Genomic DNA, 27896 nt, shown 5'->3' on the forward strand with positions numbered 1-27896 from the left:
GGACATGTAGTGGAGTTTCTTTATTATAATGGACTTGTAGTGGAGTCTTGTAGTTGATGAAGGCTTGTGATGTCACTGCTTACCTATTTGTAGTGGAGTCTTGTAGTTGATTTGTAGTTTGTGATGTCACTGCTTACCTATTTGTTTGTCTTCTTGCGTTGATGTTATTGCCACGTATTTCTCTAGGTATCCAGGTTGTGTAGTGTTACAGAATCAAAACTCATCCCTGAATCATTGTCGTCATTTGGATCATAATGTTGATTAAACTGGTCTGATAAATTATTTTCGTCACTGCTACTCTCGTGGTCAGAATTTGCTGGATCTGGCTTTGGATTTTCTCGTATGATTTTTTCTTGTACTTCTTTAGTCTTTTCTGTGAGAAATTTGTAAAGGGAACTTTTTATTATTTTTTCTATCTTTTTATTATTATTTTTTCTTTTTTGGAGGAATCCTTTTGTCCTTTTACTTGTCTCTGCCATTGTATTGAAGCTTGCTGGCAGAATTCTTACACTTTTTGGTAAAGTGTCAACCATCAACGGATTTGATGAGTCTTTACCCGCTACCGTTTGAACGGGACTAGCTGTACCTTTAGCTGGTACAATAGCTTTTTCTACATTCGTTGGGGAATGTACACCCGTCTTATCCATTTTGTGGGGAGATGGAGAACTCTTATTTTGATCGGAATTTCCAAGTAAAAATCTTATCCTCTCTTGTAATGAGTGGATATGTTGTGTCATTTTCCCTTTTTCTGTTTCTAGTCTTTCGATTGTCTGATTTAGCCTTTTGAATCCTTCCGTCATTGAGGAACAATGATCGCAGAAAATGATTCTGTTTGTGTCTTTCTGAATATTGTATTGCAAAGACGGTCTTGAAATTTGTCTTAAAGCTGGACTGATGAAATAATTAGGCCCGAGAGTTCCTCTAGCATAGTCTAGTGCTTCATTCAAATTATTGAATCCCTTAAAGAGTGGGGTAGGGAAGTCTTTAATTGAATCTACTACTTCTATCCATGTCTGGAACACGCCCTGTAATTTTCCTTGAATTACTACATAAAATCTAAATTTTTTGTCTTCATTTTTGTCTGTAAAATAATGGCTTAATGAATTTACTACGGACACGAAATAACTGTTGTCTCGAGGAATCTTGTTGTATGCTATCCATAGGTTGTCTATTAAGCATCTTTGAGGTCTATCTATCTTCGTTTCTGGTTTCACCCTGAAACTTAGATTGGATGGAGGATAGAAAATTAAATTTTGTTTTCCAAAATATATTCTTTCCATGCTCGTTGTATTTTGTTTTGTTTGTGGTTGAAATGAAGTATTTCCTAAGAGAGTCTGCAACAAGTCTTTGTCTTTTTGCCCACTTGAACTTGAACTAGATGCTCCGTCTTTATCTGTACTCATGCTGAAAACAAATAGTTAGTTTTCATAAGTCTGCTTAGTTGATCTGCTAAAGAATTATCTTTCCCCTTTATATGCTCTAAAGATATATTGTATATTGATGTAGCGTCTAAAAAATTTAACCATCTTCTTTTACTACTATTTTTTCCTTCTATTTTTTGGTGAAATTTTACAATAGCCTCGCAATCCGTTCTTACCAGAATTTCTTGTTTATTAATAATGTATAACTTAAAACTATTTAATCCGTATATAACTGCCAAAATTTCTGCATCTATGCTTAGAAATAACTTAGCTTTAAATATCTTTTTTACCTTTAATAAAATAATTTCACCACACAAATTTTTAAATATTTTTTTTATTACAAGTCAAATATTATCACATAAATAAATAAGGAAACAGTATATTACGACGTCGTTTAGCTCTTTTACATAAACCCTGTCCAAAACCCTTTCCAAATTCTTTGGAAGATCCATTACATTAGCAGTTGAAAAAAAATTCGAAACTTTGGGTGCAGATATGGGTTGAAAAAGAAGAAAAACGAATTGGGGTTTCTTCGTTTTCATGGAAAACCCTAAAAAGATTGCTTCTTTAAATATGAGTAAATTAATTGGAGGAAAAGTTTGTGAAGAATTTACACCTGGGTATTATGGTGTTTGTGCAATTGGAGGGATGCTTAGTGCTGGAACTACTCATCTTGCTATTACCCCTCTTGATGTACTCAAAGTTAATATGCAGGTATATTTATCATCTTTTTTTCTTCTTCTAAATCTAGTGAGTTAGTGATAAGAGTTCGAAAAGGTCAAATCTTTGATGATTCCATCATCTATGATTGAGTTTTGTTATTTGCTGGTTAAAGAATGTCCTTTTTAGTTGCTTTGGAACAATTAGGAGATTCTCTAGAAGAAAAACTGAAGTGGGGTTAGTGACTCTTAAACATGATTAGCAGTAGCTTAGTTTCTGAAGAATTGACATTTGGTTATTATGGTGTTTATGCAATTGGAGGGGTGCTTAACACCCCCTCTCGATATACTCAAAGTTGATATGCAGGTACATTTATTATCATTTTTCTAGCAACTAATACCTCTTGTTCCCAATAATATATAGACTTCGAAAAGGTCAAATCTTTGATGATTCCTTCCTCTATGATTGAGTTGTGAAAACTTTTGGATAGGTTTTCTATATCTGAACTGAATTCTTTCTGGTTAAACTATCTCATTTTAGTTGCTCTAGAACTATTAGGAGATCATCTAGAAGAAAAACGGATTGGGGTTTTTCTGTAGAACCCAAAAAAAGAGTGATGCTTTAAACATGAGTAGTAGTACCTTAATTTGGAGGAAAATATGTGAAGAATTCATTTGACCTTTTTCGAACTTGTCTCTAACTCACCAGATTGGTATCAAGTGGTATTAGTTGTTATTAGAAGAATGGTGATAAATGTACCTACATATTAACTTTGACAACATCAAGAGGGGTGATAACAAGATGAGTAGTCCCATCACTAAGCATCCCTCCATTTGCACAAACCACATAATATTCAGGCGTGCTTTGATGATTCCGTCATCTATGATTGAGTTACGAAAACTTCTGGATAGATATTCTATATCTGAACCGAATTCTTTTTTGTTAAAGAATCTATTTTTAGTTGTTTTGATACTATTAGGGGATTCTCTAAAGAGGAAATATGGGGTTCTTCTACTGGTGATTTTCAATGTTTAACCCGACTTTATTTGGATTTTATCAACGCGCACTCAATTTTGGTGAGGATTTATCTTATATAAATAAAACTGATGTTACAGACTTGGGAGCTTGTAGTAATGTGAGAAAGCTTGTACAGGTGTGGAGTTGATCAAGACTGTAATCTTTTGGGGTTAATGTTTTTCTGTCAATTGTATTGATTAAGATTATGTTACTTCTTAAGGCTGAGAAAATAATTTTGGGTTGTCATTTGGTCAGAATGAGTCAGAAGTAAACGTAGAGTTGCATTTCTGATTTCTTATACACAAAATGCTAAGATAAAGAGTTGGCTAATGTCGCAGAATGATAGATTTTTAAATTGTATAAATATTAAAAAGTCAAATTATTCGCATTTTGAATGATGCTTCAATAGAGTGAATGGATGCAAAGCATTATTAAGCTGACCCAACTAATTTGGAATTTTGATTCATAGTTGATTGATTGATTTGTGTACACATCAATCCCCTTTCGGTTGATATAGTTGCCCATTCATTTATGGACTTAATTATGAATTACTGTTTGTAATTTGTAGGTGCACCCTATCAAGTATGGTAGCATTTCCACATGCTTTACGACTTTGTTGAGAGAACAAGGTCCCTCGGCATTTTGGCGAGGATGGGCTGGGAAGTTTTTTGGCTATGGTGTTCAGGGTGCTTGTAGATTTGGTCTGTATGAATACTTTAAGAAAGTATACTCAAATGTACTTGTGGATCAGAACAAGAGTTTGATATTTTTCGCCAGCAGTGCATCAGCTGAAGTAATTGCTAATGTCGCTCTCTGTCCATTTGAGGCCATTAAAGTTCGTGTGCAAGCTCAGCCTCATTTTGCCAAAGGCCTTTCTGATGGCTTTCCAAGAATATATGCATCAGAAGGCCTCCATGGGTATGAATCCAACCGTGGGACTTCTTTTCTCCTTTGGTGCAACGTTTCTTCATATTAACTATCTCTACAACTCCTTTTTCTGATTTCAGGTTTTACAGGGGACTTATTCCGCTACTGGGTCGTAATATACCATGTATCTCTCAGTCTTTGACACTCTATTCAGTTGATGTAAATTTGTATACATCTTATGAAATTTTGTACCTATATGTGATACCTATGAAACATTTGTGGGCACTCTTTTCTTTTGAGGTTTAGAGAAATAATTAAAATTATTATTCATAATTCTTCATATTAGTAGTTGTAGACTTGTAGTATTGCTCATGTAGTCTCTTGTCCTTCAATTCTATTACTATCTGTTGTTCCTTGTACCGCGATTATCGTATTGCTTTGATGTAGTTTCTGTTCTGTTTCTTGTACTCCCGTTACATCTTGTTTGGGGCTGCTTTGAGTTGTCTTTCTTTGAGCCAAGGGTCTATCGGAAACAACCTCTCTACTTCTGAGGTAAGGTTAAGGTTTGCGTACACTCTATCCTCCTCATATCCCACTTTGTGGGACTACACTGGGTATGCTGTTGTTATTAGTCAGAATTCTGTGGCCACTTAGAACTGTTTTTGTTAAGTCTGAGGCAGCATTATTGGCTTTAGTTGAAATCTAGCTGAAATGCGTTGCAATGGTAATACGAGTATCATTTGTGCTATAGATCAAATATTACTCTACCATCTGTTATTTCTAATCTTGGTCTAGTTGAATGGTGTATTTGTAGAAGAAATTGATGACTTTTAGCTGATATGTTGTTCGGACTCTCCAAAAATATTGCCGCACCCGCTGAAAATTTCGAGGAGTCCCGAGAAACATAGATTAGATATACTGCTACATTGTAAATGCTTTTGGGGTTTTCAGTAGAATGATATCGATAAAATTAATGTTGGTTACTGTTTTTCCCGTTGCAGTCTCAATAGTTATGTTCTCAACTTTTGAGCATACAGTGAATTTTCTTTATAAAAAGTTAATCCAGAAAAGGAGGGAAGACTGTTCAAGAACTCAGCAGCTCAGTGTAACTTGTTTAGCTGGATATGCCGCTGGATCTGTTGGTAGTATTATCTCTAACCCCGCTGACAACATTGTTGCTTCTCTTAACAACAAGAAGGCCAGTAGCCTAAAACAGGTAAAATCTCTTACTGTTTTCCCACACCCTAAAATAAATAAAATAATATGAAAACAAAAATGAAAAACAAGAAGTACCGACAAAAAGAACAAGAGATGTCTACTACAATGATTCTCATGTTTGCTTCATTTCTGATTTTACCCGTTTACCTTTTCAGGCTGTGAAGAAAATTGGGTTTCTTAATTTGTTTACGAGAAGTCTTCCTATTAGGATAATGCTTGTTGGACCAGTTGTGACTTTGCAGTGGTTGTTCTACGACTCCATTAAAATATTAAGTGGATTGTAAGTTCTGTTTCCATACTCATATAGCTAATTGGTACATGATATGATTCAATTTCAACTTTCACTTTTCTATTGTTGCATGTTTTGCATGAATATTGGCATGCGATTTCTTGTTATTTGGACATGCATCTGCCAGTTGAAAGCCATGAGAGTTATTAGTTACACATAGCTATTATTAATGTGAACTGCTTTTCTTGCTTCTCATGAATTGGATAGATTATAGGATTTTTGACCAATTATAAGACATAGAAGAGCCACAGTAACTCGAGAAGTGATAATAATTGCTCTCACCAGGCATATGTGCACACTCAAGCACGTATAATTGACATTCACGTTGAGCTTTATCTAAACAACTTAATGTTCGTGCAAGTGGAATATAAGCAAAAAGAAACAGGAGAAGTCAACAAAAGATTATAGAATACCTTCAGCATGTGATTTTGTATGCTGGATACTTTTTTTTTGAAGTAATAAATTTCATTAGAGAAGGGCAAAGGCTTGCCTGTATACAAGAAGTATTGTATGTTGGATACTTAGTGGGCTATCAACACAGCAAAAGGGGGTTTGGCTGCTTTCAGGGAGGTCGCATTGGCTGCCTAGATATTCTAAAAAATGTATACAAGAAGTATTGTATGTTGGATACTTAGTGGGCTATCAACACAGCAAAAGGGGGTTTGGCTGCTTTCAGGGAGGTCGCATTGGCTGCCTAGATATTCTAAAAAAAAAGGGCAATAGCCAAATTTTTGTCCAAGTCTGATTTGAAAGGTAGTTTCTCTATCTGAATTAATTAGTTCAACAGAGCAGTAGCCAAATACATTGTCCAAGTACTGGTTATAGCCTCAATTTGCTTGTGATTGAGGCATAGTAGTAGTGTAGCCTAGTGGTGAATGAGGGGGGAACTATGAGGTCTTAGGTTCAAATTCGGCAAAAAAAGCACCAGGTGATTTCTTCCCATCCGGTATAGCCTTGGTTGGCAGAGTTATCCAATACATGTGCTTGTGGTAGATACAGTCGAACCTCTCTATAAGCCGTCGTTTGTCCAGATATTGTTTGGTTGTTTACCAAAATATTGTTTTAGAGAACGTATAATATAACATAACATGAAAAAATGATTCCAATGAAAACCTGGCCGTGATAGTGAAATGTCATAGAGGATGATTGTTATAGAGAAGTCTGACCTTAGTAGGTACAAACGTACCCATCGAATTAGTCAAGGTGCGTGCGACTTGGTCCGGACACCACAATCATAAAAAAAGAGAGTTAAGGTCAGTACTCCATCACTTTGACAAGGGTCAACTGTAACTAATACCACTACCCTTCAAATTCATTACTATTATAGTTCGAACATCACACGTTCTGTGTTAAGCCTTTGAGTAGCTAATCACGAAAATTTTGTTTGGAAGAGTTATTATTCCGTGTAGGAATTCTTCTGTGATGGGAGATACAGAAGAATTCTGGCCTGAAAGTTCCAGTGATGGGAGACTCCATGTTTTTATTTCGCTTCAGGATAACTGGAAGCTTGGCGAGTTTTGGGTGGAGTTTTAAGGTGGATGGGCTACTCCATCCATTACTTTAAGGTATTAGGTTGTATTATCAGATTCTTTCATAAATATCAGAGTCAACTTTTGGTAAGCTCATTCTTACACTTGTAAATTATATGAAAGTTGCCGCGTAAGTGCAAAAATCAAGTAACGTTGCAGGAAGGTATTGAGTTACATGGTTGTCCTACGTGAGTTGTGTAAGAGCTTTGGGAGGGGTTTATACAAGTTTTGAGCTATTCCACCCGTTACCTGAATATTTTGGGTTGGATGCTCAGATTGTTTTGCAAAGTCAAAGCAGACATTCATGTTATAGAGGGAATACATTATCTAGGTTGACTCTCATAGTAAAAAAATCCACTAGGATATTTGTTTCGCTGCTTCTTCTGAATTTTCCCGTCACCTGCATTCTCTGTCAATGTCCAATTCTTTGTGTAATATGTGTTAGCTATTATCAATGTATCGTCAATTTGGATGACTGTCCGAGATTGTCCTTGAATCAATAGAACAAAATCGTATTTGCTTTGCCTTTTATATTGTCCAAATGCTTGCCTTGATGTTTTGAATGTATATTTTGTAGGCCAACCAGTGGACATGTAATCAAAGATATAGAAGAAGATGAAATGGATCAAAGTCATTCAAGATGAATCTAATGAGCACACGAATACTCGTGCACCTAATTTTGCAAATAGGGTGAACTAGCGATCCTCTTAACTGTTTTTCGGAAATGCTTGATCATTTACCAACAAATAAATCGATGTACAGGCCATTTGTTATCAGCAAATAGCTCAATTTCCTGGCTGGCTCTAGAGTGGGACAGATTTCTTTTAAGCTACCTGAAGAAGGTGAAATTTTTTTCGCGAGAAGAGAGGCTCTCTCGCTGTCATGCACTAACTTACACAACGGCGCAGGAGTTGTATCTGTGGCCCGGATAGTTACTCAATAATGGTTTTAAGAGATTCCACTAGCTAGAACCACAGTTACTCAAAATGTTGTTTCCTGTTTTTGAGTACATGTCAGTTTACGGTATCGATCTGGCAAATTTTGACTTCTCAGTTTATGGTGGCGGAGCCAGAATTTTGATAATAAGCATGATGAATTCATCTGATTTGTATGATTTCAAAGCTGCTCAAGTGAGCACCTTATTGTTGATTTTTGTTTTCATATTTTGGAACCATTTTGTGAAGATATTGCATAAAGGCATTTTTGCTCCTATAGCTTCTTCTCCTTTAATTTCTGTTACTCTCTGTTGTTTCTTGTCTCTCGATTTTTGTATTCTTTTATTGTTGTTTTCATTATGTTACTATCTGTTGTTATTGTTATTATCTGTTGTTTCTTGAACTTCTGTTACTTCTTTCTCGAGATTGCTTTGGAGTTGTTTTTTCATGAGGGTCTACCGAAACAACCTCTCTAGAGACCTTTGAGGTAGGGTAAAATCTGCGTACCCTCTACCCCATCATATGTTGTTGTATTGCATAAAGGCATTTTGTCTCAATCTCCAAGTTAGGAATTGGACCATATTGACACTAGTTTTTCCAAGAGGTTTCAACTATATTTTCTATGGGGCAAAATTAGGAAATAGCCAACTCTTTTGTGTTATTGAGAAATAGTTATTGTCTTGGAGTTTCAAATTTCGCTGGTAAAATTTGGAATGTCTTGGGAGTTTCTTCGGCATAATTTGGAACTTCATGATACTGACTGTTTCTCAACAACATGGCCAAAAAGAGGCTAGTGAACGTTATTTCTTGTCTTCCAAAATATGAGTCAAAATTGACATCATTAATATAGGCTATAAGTAATGATGATGACAATATTGCTGGGCACTTAAGTCTACAACCCTAAAATTGGGGACAAAACAAGAAAGATTATGTCATAGGTAAAGTAGTCCAAGAAGTTGCATCGTACGCGAATTGGTAAAGTTATTGTCATGTAACTGATTAAAATGTTACGAGTTCAAGCTGTGAGAAAAATAGTCTATTGCAAAAATATAGAGTCACCTTTGTGGTCTAGTCTTGCTTGAAGTCCCGTGCATAGCCAAAACTTAGTGCATCAAAGTGGCCTATATGCACATATAGCCCAAAAATAGACGAGATGATAAAAAAAATGAAGTGATGATCACGTGTTAGCCCGACTTTTCATTGGCCAAGCATGTAAAACTTCTTTTGATGATATGTATCGTTGAAATTTTAACCTACGACTCTTCAACAAGTCCTTTATGTGCCTTCTAGAAACTCCTATTAATAATAGGCGGAAATATATTTTACTTTTCGAGTTGCAATGAGATATTTTAAATTTAATATAAGATATCTTGTCAACTTTGATATCATATTCAAGTGAATGACCAGCTTATTTAAAAATTTAAATAGTTGGAGACGATCATACGAGACTGACCAGTTTAATGAAACAAAAAATTATATATTCCATGCATACCGATCTTAAATTTTGATCAAATTTGATTTTACTACTACAATAACATCAACTAGATGACACTATTCAAACTATTTAAAAAAAATAATCAAATTCTTTAATTACTGCTAATTTTGGTCTTCATTATAAATATCTTGCGAAATGCATTTGAACCTCATTTAATTTGTAGCATTATTTGTTCTTTTCAATTTATTTTGGGTTTTTTAGAGTAAAAAATTGCGAGGTCAATTTTTTTTTAAAAATAAATAAATTTAAAACGTATAACAAGAAAAAAATCGAAGTCTTAAACCAACAAATATTAATGGTTTAGTAGTAGAAATGTATCCTACTATGGTTAAAAAGTTTCAAATAAAGAAAACAAATTGACCACCAGAGATCGATTTTGAAAGTCATGTTTTCATTTTTTTAATAGTATTTTAATTAGCATAAATATTTTATGCTTGAGAATCAATATAAGCTTAATATTAATTATGAGTACGACATATTTAGGTTCTTTTACAAAAATAATAGTAATATCAATTTCGATTTGGCTTCTTACTCTTAAGCACATTTAAAATAACTTCAAATGTGATTTTTGGGAATATCTAATTGGAATGAAGAAAATATAAACCACATATTACTCTTTGATGAAAAAAAACAAAAAACATATCAATCGTATTAGGCGAAAACTCCAATTTTTTTGGTTTAAATTCTTATCATCACCATATAGGCTATGTCCTTATATTCATTTTTTTTAATAAAAAAAATAGTGATAATTGCGTGTTTGCACCCTTAATTACTAATAAATTCTAATTTTGATGATTCTTATAATATTTAGCTAAACACATATAACATTTAATTAACTAAACAATGTATTTTTGGCCTCTTTATAAAGATCATGTGATAGTTGGATTATATTTAGAATTATATTCTCTTGAAATATGGAGTAATAGTAAATTGTGAAAAATCGACCTCTAGAGTTTTGCTGTTTGATATATATATATCAATAAGGATAATAATACAACCACATATTACAAAATCAATTAATTACATTTGGCTTTGTTATTTCAAATCACATTATGACATTAATATGCACATGATCAACTAAAAATGGTTGATTGGCATGAAATGACAATAATAATTAAATAGATATTTATTAGAGAAAAACATGTGTCCATAAAAATTTGCTCAATCCTTATCATCATTACAAAAACTAGGTTGTTAAAATTGTTTTGAAGGTTATGGTCATGAGTTTGGTAGGAATGAAATTTTTTATGATGAAAAATGTTTTCTTATTCAAAGAAAAGAAAAATGGGTCATGATCAACAACATCAATATATGATCAAAGTTTGAGGGTGAGAATAGGAAGGAGATAATGAACGTGAAATGCTATTTATGAAATTTGTGATTCCTACGGCTTGTCAGGATGACATATTTTTTTTTTCATTTTTTAAAAAACTCATTTCCTCGAATAAAGTGTTTTTCAAAATATTTTTAACCAACCAAATATAAAAAAAATTAAAAACATTACAAACGCGAAGTTAAGATTTGAACTTTATAGATTCTATATTATAATGATTAAAAAAATACCTTAAGATTCCAAATAATTGAGACCATCAAATTAAAAGAAAGTTTTTATAACTTATAGTCTAAAATTCTAAGACCTTTGTGTGGTTATAAATACCCCATTAAAGATAAAATAACCATTTTAAAGTTAAATTATTACTAAACATTTTGAAATGCGCACAATGTCAAGTATGGTGATGTACGTCTCACCTAAATATACCCTTAATAAAATGATTTATAGCCGCATAATTTTTTATAACTTATTTTAGATCACAAGTTTAAAAAATAGTATTTTCTTTTTTAAACTTCGTACCGAGTCAAACTAACTCATATAAAATGAAACCGGAGGAGGTAACCAACTCAGGTGAAAGTTGGTTGAGCCTTTAAAAAACTACTATAACGGCTCAATGTTCTATTTGTAATCACCTCTTTCATTTTTTTTTTCCTTACCCTCGATATAATAATTAAAATATTAACTTCGCCTCCATATGATAATATAAAAATTTCTTATACATATAATATATAGCTTAATTATATAATACTTTTTAGAGTCAAACGATATGAATTTTGACTAACATTCAAGATGTAACAAACTCAATTCCAACAGAAGCACTCTTATATATATTAATTACTGAATACAAGTTACAAGGTAGAATACACACAACAAAGTAATAACACACTAATTACGGATAGCTTAACATAGACGAAGGTAACTAGAAAGGGATGAGATACTAGACCATAGAAAGGAGATGAGATGATCAGAAAGTCAAAGCTTCACATAAATTCCATGCCCCTTCTTCTAACTTCTAGTCCTTTTTAATAGAGATACTAATTGGGCCTGGATCCCCAAATAAAAGTATCTAATAGCCCCTAGGCCCTTACCAAGTCACGTCGGGTTCACAACACAAGATGTGTTTTTCATCATATTAAAATGAAAAATATTGCAATTTATAGTATTTTTCATATAGTTTTTAAATATCTAAAATTTTATTTTAGGATATTGAATTAATATAATCTTATTTAGTTTTAAAAATTATTCAGATTAACTCTTGAAAAATACATGACAATATAAACGAACGGAGAAAATAAGAGGACAGCCGCCCGCCATATGCATGCATATTGCAATTTGCATGCATTCCTCATTGGAAATCAAAAGTCTCCTTTCACTTTGACACTCGTATGAGTATTAATTAATAACTTTAAGAATACTCAATCAACTTAAGAACCACACGATATTCGAAATATGTTTAATCTAATTTATTTTGATTTGTAGGGTTTGAAATAGGGGTGTATATTATTTGGATTAAATCAAAAAATCAAACAAATCAAATTTTAATTAAGATTAATTTTTTATTTGATTTTGGATTAAAAAATTACTTTGCTTGATTTTTCGGTTTGGTTTCGAATAAAAAAAACAAATAAACCAAAAAAATCACTTTCGTTCCTTTTTAGTTATTTTTTTTCATTATGATTTAGTTTATATTTTATGTTTGGACATCTATAGTTGATATACTTTTAAGAATTGTGTTTTACGTTTTACTGGTAATTTATATTAGAAAGTATATTTAAGAGACTCAAAATTATTACTCCACCTTGTATATATATTTTTTTTTTTCAAATTGCAAATATAACTTTGATTATGTTTCTAATTATTGACATAACCGAATAACCAAATCGAAAAAAACCATATTGAAAAGAGAAAAATCAAACCAAACAAAATTATTTCGATTTGAATTGAGTTACACTTCTTCAAAAAATAAAAAAAAAAACTCAAATTGAAAAATCGAATGCACACCCTTAATTAAAAAATACTCTATCAAAAAAAATAAAATTTCTTTCTTTAACCTTAAATTCTAGCCTTTTAATAACGATATAGGTTGGCTGGAGCTATAATATATAAGCTCATTACTAGTGTTAGAATTTACATGAGGTGCAAATAGTATTAGAGAATATTAATCATATCAAATTATGATTTTTGACTTATTTGAGCGATAATATAAATTATTGAAATATTATTCATGAAAAGTGGACTTTGAAATTTACAATAAGTTAGAAAAAAGATTAGTGGAAAAATAACTCAACTAACATATAATTCATTCCGTTAAGATAAGGAAACCAATATTTTAACTAAATTAAGTAAATTTCAAAGGCATAATAGTATATTGGAATGTGGAACAAGCTAAGTCTTGAAAATTAGGGGTGGTTTAACAACACTAGTATTTTATAATTATAGGCTGCTAATCTTTATTTATTAATAGAAGATTATTTGTACTTATTTTTTAGATAATAAAAATAAAATAAAGAAAAATTAATCTATTATTAGATCAATGCCCTCTTCTTACAGACAAGTGGTTGACCATTTCCTCGACTCAGTAATAAGAATCGATTATGAAATAGTTTTTTAATCGAATTTTTCGTTCTTAAGAACTTTCTTGCCGATAAGCTTTATTAGACTTGTCTCATTAACAACTAGATAGGAACTAGGATATTACATATATAGTTATACTTAATCTTAAGAGAAAAGACATAAAGTGATACCTGAAGTTGTCCCAAATTTTTAAAAAGACATCTTAACTATGCGAACATTCTATTACACCCCTAAACAATTTCGAACTTATATTATTACATCATTTTATGATCAGTCCCATATTTTAAAAAACAAGTATTATTGCACACCAATCATTACTTGACACGTGTTAATTTAATTTGAAATATAGTTTTTTTTTTTCATTTTAAGTTTATCTTTATCTTTTTTTTCTTTATTTCTCTCTCTCTTTTACTTTTTGACTTACTTTAATTTTAATTTCATTTTAAATTCTAGTTCATCTTCCACCCTCCATTTTCTTTCTTCTCCTTCTTCTTCACCTTCCACCCTCAGTCCCTCACCCTACCCCCACGTCAAGTTGATCCCCTCCTTCATTTTCTTTGTTTTTTTTTCATATTCAATCAAATTCCTTTCTTCCAGTGATTTTTTTTCCAAAAAAAATCATACTATTTTCAGGACTTTGTTGAGTTATTGATAACAAAACTAATTATTTTTCTAAGAAAAATCAAAATTTTGAAGGTATCAACAATTAATTAATCTCCTTTTCATATAACTTCAAAATTAGAAATGATAATTTGAAAGAATCAATGAATTCCCCGAAAATCTACAAAGCTTAACTGAAATTCGGATAAAAAAACTAAATGATACCTACTAATTATCTTGAAATCTAATGGGTTTATCAAATTGTTCGAAATGTAAAAAAATATTTAGATATAATTTTAAAATTGAAGAGAGTTAAATTAACAGTAGTAAAAAAAGAGAGGTGGAGTTGTGGTAAAAGGTGACATTGAAGGTGAGAAGTTTCGATGGAGATGACAATGAATTTTTGAAGGAGGAGGAAGAAAGAAAAAGAAAAAGAATAAGAAAAAAAAGTTAAAATAATAAGAAAAACAAGAAAATATATTTTATAGCAAAATACTTGTAAAAATAAAATTATATTCGTTATTTTAGTTTGTTCACACTCTTTAAGAGAGTGCATCTCTATGTCAGGTGGATAAAAAATGATGTAATAATATATGTTCAGGTTTGTTTAGGGAGGTAATAAGATGCTTACATAGTTAAGGTGTCTTAATTCGAGATAACTTCAGGTGTTTACATTATGTCTTTTCTCTAATTTTAACTTAGAAACTTTACACACACAAATTGACGAGTCATTAAGAAAAATATAATTGAAGCTAGGAAGGGGAATTAGCATCGCGCAAGTACTTAAACGTCAGTCCAATTAACCTGATATGTCTATTAAAAAGTTCATTAAATATATACGTGCAATTCATATTTTAAATTCGCCTCTATAATAATTTCAATTGTGTACAAACGTAAGAGAGTCGATGCATGACTATAATAATTTCAATTGTGTACAAACGTAAGAGAGTCGATGCATGACTGCCCATTTCTTCGTTTTTGGCTGTCTCTATCTTATCCTATAAACCCATTAAATAATAAAAGTCTACGTTTTATTGTTTATTAAACAAAAAATAGAGAAAAAAAAAAGAAGTACTATTTTTGAAAATTTTAAATTCGGTATTGGGGAAATAAGTGAATTAAATCATTGTGTTATTGCATTATAGTGATTTTCGTTTTTATATTTTTCATTTGTTCACTTCTACATGTCCACGATGAATAATATTTATATTAATCTGTGTAAAGTCTCAGTGAATTTTAGAAATAATTTAGACAATGAATAATTAATGTTAAAGATAAAATACACAAAATAGAAAAAAAGATATAATTGTCTAATGCGTTAATTTATGTAAAAACGAGGAAGCTATATGTAAGTAATAACTCTTTAAGTTATATTAATAGAATTAATTAGGTAATCCCTAATACATTGTGTTTTGTTATAAATAGGGAGACTTTATTTAATTACGAAAGGTAACAACATTTCGATTTCAAAATAGTGACATATAGCTAAGGTGTTTTTGGACCACAAATATATTTGGAAAAAATTGGGCACTACTGTTTGGCCTTATTATTTGTCATTATTTGGCAAATATATTTGATAAACATTTCAGGTTTTCAAATTCTAGAAAAAAAAGTAGAATTTGGCCATTTGATTTTTTTTTTTAAAAAAAAATCAACCCAATTTTTTTTTATAATTTTATAAAAATATTCATATTTATAAATTTCAATTAATATCTATTTACAACCAACTCCATTAAAAAGAACAACCTGTTTTTAATGAGTTATAATTTATCCTGTATCACTGACACATTTGAGTATACAATTATTGTACTGCTCTTGCCCATACTGTTGTTTTTTTGTTGATGATGATTGACATCAACTAAATAATAAGGTTATTTTTCACGGAACATATTTACTATAAAATAATAAGACAAACTTATGAGAAATTTTAATAATTTTTAGAACTTATGGATATAAATCGTGTTATATGTAAAAGTCAAATAATTCTCCCAAATTTTATGATCAAACGCATGATCAAACTTCACTTAAAAATGACATGCAAAAAATAATTGAAAATTTGTGACAAGCTAAAAAAGTTGGGGAGAGAGATTATTATTATTCAAACTAATATAAAAATGAACTAAATTGAATTTCTAATTATAGAAGGATAAAAAGTGTTGTATAAATTACTTACAAATTTTCTCCTTAATTACAAGGTTATCCAACTGTAATTTAATCTTACTACAAGTTTATTCAATTAATTACAATCTTATCCAACTGTAATTTTATCTTATTATAAATTTATCCAATTACAAATTATGTCATTACAAACTTATCCAATTATAAATTTATCCAAAATTTTAAGTAATATACTTTCACAATATATTGTATTTATATAAATATCCATATTTGTGTTTACTCCCACATTCCAATTTTGGAGTCAACTTGACTAAATAAACAAAAACCAAGCCTTTTTATTATTTTGTATATAAGCATTTATTTTCACTCCATTTATGTGAGTTTTTGCTAGATTTAACGGTGTTAAATAGAAGGATTGAGTTGATATTGAGCAAATTGAAATGTAATAAATTAATAAAAAATCACTTGGGTTAAATTGATCAATTGAAATGAGTTGTGTCCTGATCCCGCCAACTTGACTTAATTTTTTTCTTGAATGGCCAACTCCCCCCCCCCCCCACCCCACTATTTGCTCTAGTACACCTCTCCCCTACAATCCATCGAGGCTTAAGCCTTCGATTTCGACCCCCAACTTTGACCCTACCCGATCCAACCCTGCATAACTTAAATTTGAGACATGACCGCAATCCGCAATTCGACCTCAATTCAAGACTTGAGACCTAGGATTCGATCCCGACATCGAATTAAATTAAACCTCTAGACTTGAGACTCGATAACGCATGATTTTGATATTCGAAATTCAAGACCTATTCAATCCTGACCTAGGACCTGATACTCGAGACATGGGATTCGAGACCCAAAACCCAAGACCTGATCTTATTGAGTATGATGAAACATATTTCAAAAAAATAATTGTGATTTAGTGAAGACAAAAAATGGATTGAAATTCGCGATTAAACTATGTTAAGCTAAAATGGATAAATTTGAATTCAGATTTTATGGGATCTCCTTTAATGATTAGTCTATATTAATAAAATTTAACACATGCTAAAATTGATATTAGTTATGATATTTATAAAAGGATGCAAGTCATTAAACTTAATTAATATGTTACATAATGTAAAATAGAAGATCTTTCCAATGCTATATAGAATAACCATGATATAAAATTAATATATGAATATTTTTTTTCTATTTACAAACCAAACAATATATAAAATTAGATACATAAATAATCAAGTGTATGCAAAGTTTTTCATTTCCTCATGGAGTTAGACAATTATTTTAGAAGGATTCAATTTTCAACCAAGTAATTAAATGAGAGAAAAAATACTCTGCTTATAGGGGGAGCTAGTAGCCCACATTCAGATTCACCAAATTCAATAAATTTTTCTTAACCAATATTTTTGTATCATTTCATTCCGTGTATACAAATTTAAATTTAGAATCCAATTATTATCACTTAAAATCATCATTATGATATTCAGAAGTCGTTTCTAGATCCCAATACATCCAATGCCAGATAGCTGCCAAAAAACATAAACCAGAAAACACAATATGTGCTCCGGCTACACTTTCGTAACTCTAAATACCTGGATTCGTTACAGCCCCCCCTGTGATACTCCAACAGCCCCATGAACTGGTTATTCCTAAACGAGTCATGAAGGGTATAACAAACATACCCTGTCTCCACATTGAATCAACAACATGATCAGAAGGATAAAAAACCGCTAATTCATATAGAGTCATCGAACCGGCCAAACCAGTAATTAGAGTTGTAGTTCGACCGTTATTCCCCCGTCTAACTCAACTATTCGACTGTACGACTATTGTGTTTGCGAGTCGAAAGGAATGGAATAGGAGTGAAGTGGGGATCACGAACGGTTTTAAGTGAGTTTGAAAAAGTTGAAATTCTACCTTCGTTATTTCAATTGTGTTGATCCAATATAATTCTATAAACGAGGTTCGAAAAAGAGTGTTTTTTTCCCTACATAAGAAATATAGATCTAATTAATAAGTATTAATTTATCAAAAAATATAAAAAGAAATTTATCAATAGACAAAATTTAGTTTTTTTTTTCTAAAAAAAAATACTAAAATTTAATTAAGGGGTGGCCATAAAAGTCAAGAGGGCCAGCCGATGTTTTTTTTTTTTGCTATAAATACATTTCCGATACATTAGCTTTATCACTCACAATACTTCCTCACATTCCTCCAATTTCCTCTGTAAATTCCGGCGACCGGAAAAGTTTCACGATGGACGTTCGCCGGCGACCTGTAAAACCCCTTTACCCTTCCGAACACATTTCCTCCGGCGAACCTCTCAAACCCCATAATCAAGATTCCTCTGTTAAAGCTTCAGATGCTCTTCCATTACCTTTGTACCTTACAAATGGTTTGTTCTTCACCATGTTTTTCTCTGTCATGTATTTTCTTCTACACAGATGGCGTGAGAAGATCCGTAATGGAATTCCACTCCACGTGCTTAACTTTTCTGAATTAGTTGCTATGGTTTCGTTGATCGCTTCGATTATTTATCTGTTGGGGTTCTTTGGTATTGGGTTTGTTCAATCTTTCGTTTCTAAGGGAAATAATGATTCTTGGGACGTTGAAGATGAATCCCCAGAACAATTTATTGATAGAACTGTTACACCACCACCTGTTCGACGAAATATCCCAATGAAATCTGTACCTATTGCTGAAAAAACTGCTCAGATAATCACACCATTTTTGTCAGAGGACGACGAGGTGGTTATCAAATCGGTGGTGGAAGGGAGAATACCATCATATTCATTGGAATCTAAGTTGGGTGACTGTAAAAGAGCTGCTTTTATTCGAAAAGAGGCGTTACAGAGGAGTTCAGGGAAGTCATTGGAAGGGTTACCATTAGATGGATTTGATTATGAATCAATTCTTGGACAGTGTTGTGAGATGCCAATTGGGTATATTCAAATACCAGTGGGAATAGCTGGACCTTTGCTACTTAATGGGAAAGAGTTTTCTGTGCCAATGGCAACCACAGAAGGATGTTTAGTTGCTAGTACTAACAGGGGTTGTAAAGCCATTTATGTTTCCGGTGGCGCTACGAGTGTTTTGTTCAGAGATGCGATGACTAGAGCTCCTGTAGTTAGGTTCGGCAGCGCAAAGAGAGCTGCAGAGTTGAAGTTCTTCGTCGAGGATCCAATGAATTTTGAGACTCTATCTGTTGTTTTCAATAAGTGAGTGTTCTTGATCTTGTTCTTCTTCTTCTTCAAGTTTTGATTTTTAATATGTTTATACTCATTTTACTGCATTTATCTTTCACTATGAAGCTAGTAGAATCATAGTAACCCCTTAAATTTGACTTATATATCAGACTAGTTATGAAAAAGTATTAAATTATTGTTAAAAAGTAGTAATTATGATAGAAATATCATCATATCAAAGTCCAGGAGTTGAATAGCTTTATAAATGTGAATTCTTGAAAATGGTATAAATTAAAATGTATATACTCCCTCCGTTTCAATTTGTTTGTCTTGCTTTCCTCTTTAGTCCGTTTGTTTTCTCTTTCATTTTTTTGGCAGCTCTTTAATTCTAAGGGCATTTTGGTACATTCAACATTTCTTTAGTTCACAAGATTCAAAAGTTCTCTTTTTTTTACCCCTTAAACTCCGTGTTAGTCAAAACCATACAAACAAATTGAAACAAAGAGAGTAGTATATTGCTATGTTGCTCAGACTCTTACAAAATGTTGTAAATGTCAGCGGGTGCGTGTCGGATTCTCCAAAAGTACTGTATTTTTGGAGCATATGACATGGGTCCGCATCAAAAGTGAAGAATCCGCGCAACTTAGGTATTTTGCTTTGTAGTTGATGAAAGTTACCATGAGAGTGTTCAAACAGTATGGTAGATGAGAACATCTGGATCTTTCCTTCTTTCTTCTATTATTGACTAATATTTCAGACATCTTTTCTTAATGCGTTTTCCTTTTGAAGATCCATTGATGTTGATGTTGATGTGTTCAGTGAATGAATCCATTTTTTGTTTCTTCTTTCAACAATGTCTTTTTACCCTCTCTAGAACTTTCATCATTGTCTTTATGATTTTATTAGATTTGTCTGTTACTTCAATATCTGTCATTTTCATTAATTTCTTTGGATAAATCTTTGATTTTTTTTTGGAATCAGCACGTCATCATCCAATATTATGTTTACTAGTTGTATAACATTGTTTTTGATTTGGACTTTACAGATCAAGCAGATTTGCTAGATTACAGAACATTCAATGTGCAATAGCTGGAAAGAATCTATACATGAGGTTTAGCTGTAGCACTGGTGACGCGATGGGAATGAACATGGTTTCCAAAGGTGTACAGAACGTTCTTGATTACCTTCAGAATGAGTACCCCGACATGGACATCATTGGCATATCTGGTACTCCACCTGCCTTTTTCTAAAAAGAAAAATCTTTTTTGATACCCTGCGTTCATTGGTTTTTCATGTATACTTGATTTTCATACTGCCTAATGCCAATGCAACGTAGCGTCAACCCTCAACGACAGCACACCTATTTTTTTCTTCTTTTACCCCCATGATCTGGAGACACTTATTAATTGGAATTGTTGAACTATGACAGGGAACTATTGCTCGGACAAGAAACCTGCAGCAGTTAATTGGATTGAGGGGAGAGGAAAGTCAGTAGTTTGTGAGGCAATCATCAAGGAAGACGTGGTGAAGAAAGTTCTGAAAACTGAGGTTGCTACTCTAGTTGAGCTGAACATGCTTAAAAACCTCACTGGCTCCGCCATGGCTGGTGCACTTGGTGGCTTCAATGCCCATGCCAGCAATATTGTCTCAGCTGTATATTTAGCCACTGGCCAAGACCCGGCTCAAAATATTGAGAGCTCTCACTGCATCACTATGATGGAGGCTGTAAATGATGGCAAGGACCTCCATATTTCCGTCACCATGCCTTCAATCGAGGTATGCATTAAACATATTAATACTTATTCTTGATCATCATTATATTCTTGGTACACCGTCTTTCCACCCCCAAACTTTTACATGTGACAATTTTAATGAGTTTTAAAACAACTATGCCTCAAACCCCAAGGAAGTTATAGTTGTCTATATGATTCCTCTATGCTTTTATCGAAAACAACCTCTCTACCTCTAAGTTCTGTGTACACTCTACACTAGGTATGTCGTTGTTGTTGTTGGTATGAGTTTCTTCGTGGTACTTATTATGCATATTATTGTGAATATTTTTCAGGTGGGTACAGTAGGAGGAGGAACTCAATTAGCATCGCAATCAGCTTGCTTGAACTTATTAGGAGTGAAAGGTGCCAACAGAGAGGCACCAGGGTCAAATGCAAGGCTCTTGGCTACAATAGTAGCAGGTTCGGTTCTCGCGGGTGAGCTATCCCTCATGTCAGCTATCTCAGCTGGGCAACTTGTTAAGAGCCACATGAAATACAATAGATCATGCAAAGATGTCACAAAGTAATATGCAGCAACAACAGCTAATTTCTCCCCATCTTGATGTTTCAAAATTGTACAGATTTTATTATTCCCAACAAGCAACTTTTCTTGAAATATAATCATCATCAACATCTTTGAAATAAAGGATTATAATACCAAATTTAGGAAATAATATTTTCATATTATTAGAGACAAGATGATCTGTATGCTGTGTTGTATGTATTAATATGCAAATATTTTTTTAAAAAAGATACTATGTGGGGAGAAGGTAGTTGGTATCATTAAGTTTCAATTTGTGTCAAGGTGGATGACCTTATAATGTCTTTAATTTTGTATTTTCTTTTGTACTTGTTATTACTTTGTAATTTATTGCCAAAAACAAAATGGCATCTCAATATTGGTATTGTTTTGATCTGCACAAGCCACAAAGTGTTGTATCTTTTTAAATAAATTTCCTTCATTCACTAGTGGAGTACTTTCTCTTGTCAGATATTAAAGAAAATAATATTTACTTAAAATTCATTATCGTATCTAGTGACGTGCACCCCATTTCACAATTATCTCGTATTGAAATGGATACAAAAATAATCAAGGAATTCAACTATATTTATATTATTTCTTTAATGAAAATTCTGACTTCGTCGTTACCCATATGACTCATTCCCTTCATTCACCATATAATTTCAAATTCACTTTTATGACTCCACTCGGTCTGTGTTAATTGAGACATTTAAGATATAAAGGATATTTGACAAGTACTCTTATGAATAAGGCTATCAAAAAAACTTTCTTAAAAGTTGTAAAATTATAAAAGAGTTAAACGATAGAAAAAAAATAATTGAATTACTTTGTGAGTTTCACACTTTAACTATTAATTTTCTTTTTTGTTATCTTAATTATCATAATTTATGTATTAAAACACATCTTGAAGTAGATTAGGCCAACTATCTATTGTTCCCATTTTTCATCAGAACTATCATCATTTACTCAACTAAGTGTATTTTTTTAATACATAAATGGTGATGGTTCAATTAAGAAAATAAAAACCGTCTGATATTTAATTAAGATATGAAACTCATAAATAAATAATATAGTTCATTTAGGTTTTTCTTAAATAGTACTATGACTTTTGTAGCTTAAATATAAGAAAAAATTATCTAAATACACAATTTATTTTATTATGTTCTCTAAAAAAAATTATCATTTGAAAAAATTACTAAAATTTCTACTCTGTTCTCGAAATAAAATGTATTCGAAATTGGAACGTGGCCAAATTCCGCCAAAGATAATTTTCTAAAAAAATTGGGTAAGATCCACCGAAGTGGGTAGCCTTAACCGGATGTGTCTGATAACAGGTAAAGCCCGAAAGCTGTTCCCGTCCCTGTCGGGGGAGATGCCAACCATCTCTCCTTTCTACGAACACATTATTAGACCAAGTTATGAAATTATATAAATACAATTTTTTTTTAATATACTCGCGATGTGGGACAATTTGGTAGACTTTTCTCAATTTCACTTCCAAATGTCTTTAGCAACTTTAAGCAAACACTATTGAGGTGTTAATAGGTAACTAATGAATAATTTCTAAACAAGAAATTTTAATGATACAAATACAGTATATATATATATATATATACTGATTTAGTATCAGTTAAGCATAATTATCAATCCTAATGATACTAATATAATATATGATACTGATTTAATATCAATTAATGAATTGGGTGTATGGGTTGTAATTTTTTTGAGAAAATGAATATTTCTTGAATTACTTTGGATTAGGGTATGGACATGAAATTATTTTGAGTTTATGGCTCATTTATGTAATTTCTCCTTTATTATATAACCCAGCCCAAAGTCTGCTAGTTGAACACCCATACTTTTTAGTTGTAATGGATCGATGCGAATTTAGAATTTGAAGTTTATGGATTCTTATAACGATCTTTAGTTAATACATCCTTCCTTTCACAATAAAATATTTATAGATATTTAATTAATTGTTAATACATATACATAGTTTGAACAAAAGCTATTAAATTCATGTGAACCTTCATGTACCATGGATCCACCCCTAGTAATAGGTCCTATGGATGGAGGTTACCCATTTTGTTTGTTATTATACACATTTTTTGAGGTTCTTACACGTAAAGCACCAAGAGTTTATTGCACCATTAAAATTGCAACAAATATTATATTCGAAATTCATATTTCAAAAGTATAATGAGTTCAATATCTTAGAATTTTTTAAAAGTTGAACCTATCAAGTTTAAATTTGCCTCTAAAAAGTACATATACAGTGTAATCTTACAAAGTGGAGTTTGGAAAAGATAGTGTACGCATACCTTATCACTAGAGAGGTTGTGTAAGTCATTCAAAATTAATCAAATGGCATCTAATCTTGATTACAAAATTACAGCTCTTCAAAGCATGAAAGACTGATCACATGATAGAATTGCAATAAAGCAAATGCTAGCCATTGTATCCATCAAATTCATCCAAACCTTGAGGTACCAAGGATGGCCCTAAGGTTTTGTAAATCGTTGCAAAAAAGTTTCTTCTTGTCGATAAATTCATGATAACAATAATTTATTTGAACAGATACAGAATTTAAGCAAATACCGATTCTTTCGCGGCTAGGCTGCCATGCTATCAATCACTCTTCCCTTCTTGGGCTCCAAGTTCTTGCAAATAATGCTCTGCATCCAACGCTGCCATGCATCCTGCAAAACAAGTTTTTTCAAAGAGGATCACTAACTTTGATACCTGAAACCAATCAATCTTAAGACAATTCTAGAAAGGATATTAACACACACATACAGACTAACAATAGACCATATAAATGAACCACGAGCACCAACATTGTCGCAAACTGACACTAGATGTGAAATTTTCATAAACTTGAAAAAACTTAGATATCAAGATTGACAACATATTTCATGCATTCAATGTAAAGCTTACCCCTTGAAAACTACTCTCTTCAAAGCATGTGTCAAAGTACTGGTTAATACAGGGAGTTGAGAAACATGCATTGTCTAATGTTTGTGAGACAAATCTTTGACTTAAATCCAGCTTGAAGATCAGTAATATAATGGAGATTCACATTCTCCACCAAATCAAAATAGTAAAGCGACTCGTTGTGTCATAAAGAACAACAGCCCACTTATGAAGCCCATAGCATATAAATGTTAACAGTTCAAAATTGGTTAAGGTAATATCCTTATAGGTTCAACACTGATTAATAGTTTGGAAGTCGGGGTTAGCACTGAAAGGTGCCAACATAACAAATGCACTGCTTGACATTTGTTGACTTGGCATAGAAACCTCCTATAAGTATAATGATATCAGAAGATCATAGAATCAAATGGTCGGTACAAATGTTTGATGTTGATGCTTAGACAAATAGGAGGTCACAATTTAGATTTCAAAAAGTGCAGAACTATGTTAGGAAAGGTGTAAAACCAATTTATTTTATATTTGAGTTGTATAATATTGGACTGGAAGAAATGATTAAAGTTCACTTTAGATGGGAAGAAAATTTTCTTTTCCATGGGACAACTAAGACAGGAGATTATAGTAGCACTAGCCAGAACAAGAAACCAGTGCACAAGAAACAATTGTTGGAAAAATATATATTGGTTGATCATTATATTGTGGTCCATGCAAGTATAAAAAAAAAGAAAAAAGTCCAATGCACAAAGCATCCTACATCACGGTCCGCAGAAGGGATGCACTCCAAGGGATGTGATGTATTCTAGGCAGCTTATCCCGATACAATCATAATTGGTTGATTCCATGGGTCGAACCCGTGACTTATGGGTCATATGGAGACAACTTTACCATGCTCCAGGCTAGTACATTAAGAAAAATTGGCAATCAACTTCCTATCAAATACTTTTACCTCCAGAAACTCTCAAGCTCTAGGGAATTGAAACAATTTTCCAGAGAACTATTGCTTATAGATATATCAATGCACTACACTATACCCTTGAGGTGAAAAATATTTTACCTATCTCAGGAAGTTGCTTTCTGCTCAAGTAATCCTTACAAGATACCATCATAATGGACTACAGAAAATATCTTTTTGATTAATATCAAGGGCAACAAATTTATTGTTTAATAAGGGTTGTTCTACCATTCCTCTTTAATTGGAAGTGATTTTTCACTAGTTGTCCAGCAAAATCTTGGGCAAAAGTCAAACCATAATCAAGTGACTTTGCAAAAACAAAAAAAAATGAAGAAAAAAACTCTTCCACAACGACTTCCCAAGAACATACTAATTATTACAAACAATGCATAAAGAAAATTGCTGGTTATACCAGGAGCAGCAGGATGCTTCATTTCCTCTTAATCAACTTCCATTTGTATTCATTATGTATTTCTGGTTACTCCTATATGATACCCTTCTTCTCATTCTCTCTTACATGGCATTGAGCCTTGAGGAGTTTCATTTACTAAGCTATAAGCTGAATAGATCTTTCCCCTGATCAACATTTGAACCGCTACACCACCTTTTGCTAAATAGAAACCTCACTTCTTTTATTACATCTATGATGTCTCCTGGAAGTCAGTATCGACACTTGACACTACTAATTGAATAGTTTTTGAGAAATTCCTATTTTCAAACTTTGATAACCTAACCCTCATGCAATAGAGCCTGCCAACCTTCCGTAAAAAGTAGAGATAGGGGATCCAATTAATAAAAAATGCAGGGTGCTACTGTTGTAGCTGCAATGAGGAATGCTTCCTTTGAAGCTCTCTTAATATGATAGAAAGTGCCTCCTTATTCTCAGCATCTATCAAGGTCGTGTACTGTAAAATCCTTGTACACTTGTTATCAAAGTAGCATACTTTAAAACATTTTGATGCTTTACTTCCAGCTCAGAAAATAAAGGGTCAAATTGCTAACATTTGTTCAGTATTTCCAAGAAGGACATAGTATTATCCAAACCTTAACAGTTAAAGCTATAGAGAATCACCAAACTAGAGTGAATAATAATTAATTTCAAAAAATGGGATTTTGGATTATTTTTATGACTTTCACATCCATCTATGTACAAATAGCCCAAGATTCAGACGGGCTTCGATTGAGGCTTCGTTTTCTTGTTGAAAAAAGGGGATTCTTCAGCACTGTTGTAATTTCAACTCTATGACATTCATCAAACACAACCAATAGAGAAGCTGTAGCCATTCTCAATGAAGCAAACTAACAAAGAGCAAACAGCAAAGTAAATTAGGATCACTACCTGAACCAGCAGCAGTGATGGCTTGCCGGTACTTCTTATCTTGCACATCACCAGCAGCAAATACACCTCTAACGCTAGTCTTTGTCGTCCCTGGCACGGTTGCAACATACCTCTCAGCATCCAACTGCAGTTGTCCATCCAAAAATTTGGTAGCAGGTTCATGCCCAATAGCAAAGAACAAACCCGAAACCTCCAAATCTGATACCTCTCCAGTAACCACATTCTCCACCTTTAATCCACCCAAAGACTTCTCCCCATATGCCTCCACCACAGCAGAATTCCAAATCACCTCTATCTTAGGGTTACTCAATGCCCTATTTCGCATAATCTTCGAAGCCCTAAATTCATCCCTCCTATGAATTATATACACTTTCGAACCATATTTCGTCAGAAATGTAGCTTCTTCCATTGCTGAATCTCCACCACCGATCACCGCCAAAGGCTTGTTACGAAAGATCGGAGCTGCGCCGTCACACACAGCACAAGCCGAGATCCCGCGATTCCAATATCCATTTGCGCCGTCGCCGGATCCAGGAAATTCAAGCCGCTTGGCAACAGCACCAGTAGCGATAATAACAGCGTCTGCTAGTACAGTCCTTTCATCGGACATGACTTTGAAAGGACTAGCAGAGAAATCAACGTTACTTACAGTTTCAGTGAAGATCTGTGTACCGAATCGAACAGATTGAGCACGGCACCGGTCCATGAGTTCACCACCGGCGAGTCCTTCCGGGAAACCGGGGAAATTCTCGACCTCGGAGGTGGTTGTGAGCTGTCCACCTGGCGCGATATCATTGGCCATCCATCCTTCAAAAAGGATCGGTTTTAGCTCGGCGCGTGCTGCGTAAATGGCGGCGGTGTGAGCCGCCGGTCCACTTCCGATGATGCAAACTTTGGTCTTCTGTATGTCCGCCATAGAGGTTATATTAGCGGCACGGTGATGGTGGTAGTTGGTGGCGGCGACGACGGCGACCGGCGGAGAGTTTATATTGTGTTTTGGGCTTTCTGGAGTGGATTTTTATGACATGTGGCCAATAGTTACGGATCAAAACTTTATTTTAAATGGGTCGGATTTTGGCGGGTTCGGTTTTTTCATATTTTCATTCTTGAGTGGGCTTTGGCGCCAAATTCAAATAGC

At 33.0% G+C, this 27896-nt stretch overlaps 3 protein-coding genes and 1 non-coding gene across 4 annotated transcripts; 2 read left to right on the top strand and 2 right to left on the bottom strand.

Annotated features, from left to right (window-relative positions):
• Positions 1–1896: 1896 nt before the first annotated feature.
• On the top strand, positions 1897–7736 carry LOC125830154 (mitochondrial phosphate carrier protein 1, mitochondrial-like). Its single transcript, XM_049509353.1, has 6 exons — positions 1897–2135; positions 3667–4016; positions 4106–4149; positions 4967–5181; positions 5339–5463; positions 7579–7736. Exons 1-6 carry the CDS (start codon positions 1962–1964, stop codon positions 7643–7645), a joined length of 975 nt encoding a protein of 324 aa, XP_049365310.1. The 5' UTR covers positions 1897–1961; the 3' UTR covers positions 7646–7736.
• Positions 7737–18245: 10509 nt separating this feature from the next.
• On the top strand, positions 18246–21936 carry LOC125830149 (3-hydroxy-3-methylglutaryl-coenzyme A reductase 3). The gene is made up of 4 exons (XM_049509347.1): positions 18246–19274; positions 20287–20468; positions 20671–21017; positions 21307–21936. The coding sequence occupies exons 1-4, from the start codon at positions 18313–18315 to the stop codon at positions 21538–21540; spliced, it is 1725 nt and encodes a 574-aa protein (XP_049365304.1). The 5' UTR covers positions 18246–18312; the 3' UTR covers positions 21541–21936.
• Positions 21937–22810: 874 nt separating this feature from the next.
• Positions 22811–22938, bottom strand: LOC125830287 (U6atac minor spliceosomal RNA). Its single transcript, XR_007443135.1, has one exon. It is a non-coding gene; the product is annotated as a U6atac minor spliceosomal RNA (small nuclear RNA).
• A 975-nt stretch (positions 22939–23913) lies between these two features.
• Positions 23914–27736, bottom strand: LOC125830208 (thioredoxin reductase 2-like). The gene is made up of 2 exons (XM_049509412.1): positions 26759–27736; positions 23914–24235 (listed from the first exon to the last, which is right to left on the bottom strand). The coding sequence occupies exons 1-2, from the start codon at positions 27672–27674 to the stop codon at positions 24165–24167; spliced, it is 987 nt and encodes a 328-aa protein (XP_049365369.1). The 5' UTR covers positions 27675–27736; the 3' UTR covers positions 23914–24164.
• Positions 27737–27896: the final 160 nt, after the last annotated feature.

This window comes from Solanum verrucosum, unplaced genomic scaffold (assembly GCF_900185275.1).
Source record: "Solanum verrucosum unplaced genomic scaffold, falcon-dt-bn FXZP01000072.1, whole genome shotgun sequence".
NCBI classification, from domain to species: domain Eukaryota; kingdom Viridiplantae; phylum Streptophyta; class Magnoliopsida; order Solanales; family Solanaceae; genus Solanum; species Solanum verrucosum.

Coding starts and splice junctions, on each gene's coding strand:
- LOC125830154 (XM_049509353.1), top strand. CDS start 1,962: ATGGAAAACCCTAAAAAGATTGCTTCTTTAAATATGAGTAAATTAATT. Junction 5,182..5,338: donor AGGCCAGTAGCCTAAAACAG/GTAAAATCTCTT, acceptor TTACCTTTTCAG/GCTGTGAAGAAAATTGGGTT. Junction 5,464..7,578: donor ATTAAAATATTAAGTGGATT/GTAAGTTCTGTT, acceptor TATATTTTGTAG/GCCAACCAGTGGACATGTAA.
- LOC125830149 (XM_049509347.1), top strand. CDS start 18,313: ATGGACGTTCGCCGGCGACCTGTAAAACCCCTTTACCCTTCCGAACAC. Junction 20,469..20,670: donor GGACATCATTGGCATATCTG/GTACTCCACCTG, acceptor GAACTATGACAG/GGAACTATTGCTCGGACAAG. Junction 21,018..21,306: donor TCACCATGCCTTCAATCGAG/GTATGCATTAAA, acceptor AATATTTTTCAG/GTGGGTACAGTAGGAGGAGG.
- LOC125830208 (XM_049509412.1), bottom strand. CDS start 27,674: ATGGCGGACATACAGAAGACCAAAGTTTGCATCATCGGAAGTGGACCG. Junction 24,236..26,758: donor CATCACTGCTGCTGGTTCAG/GTAGTGATCCTA, acceptor CTTGTTTTGCAG/GATGCATGGCAGCGTTGGAT.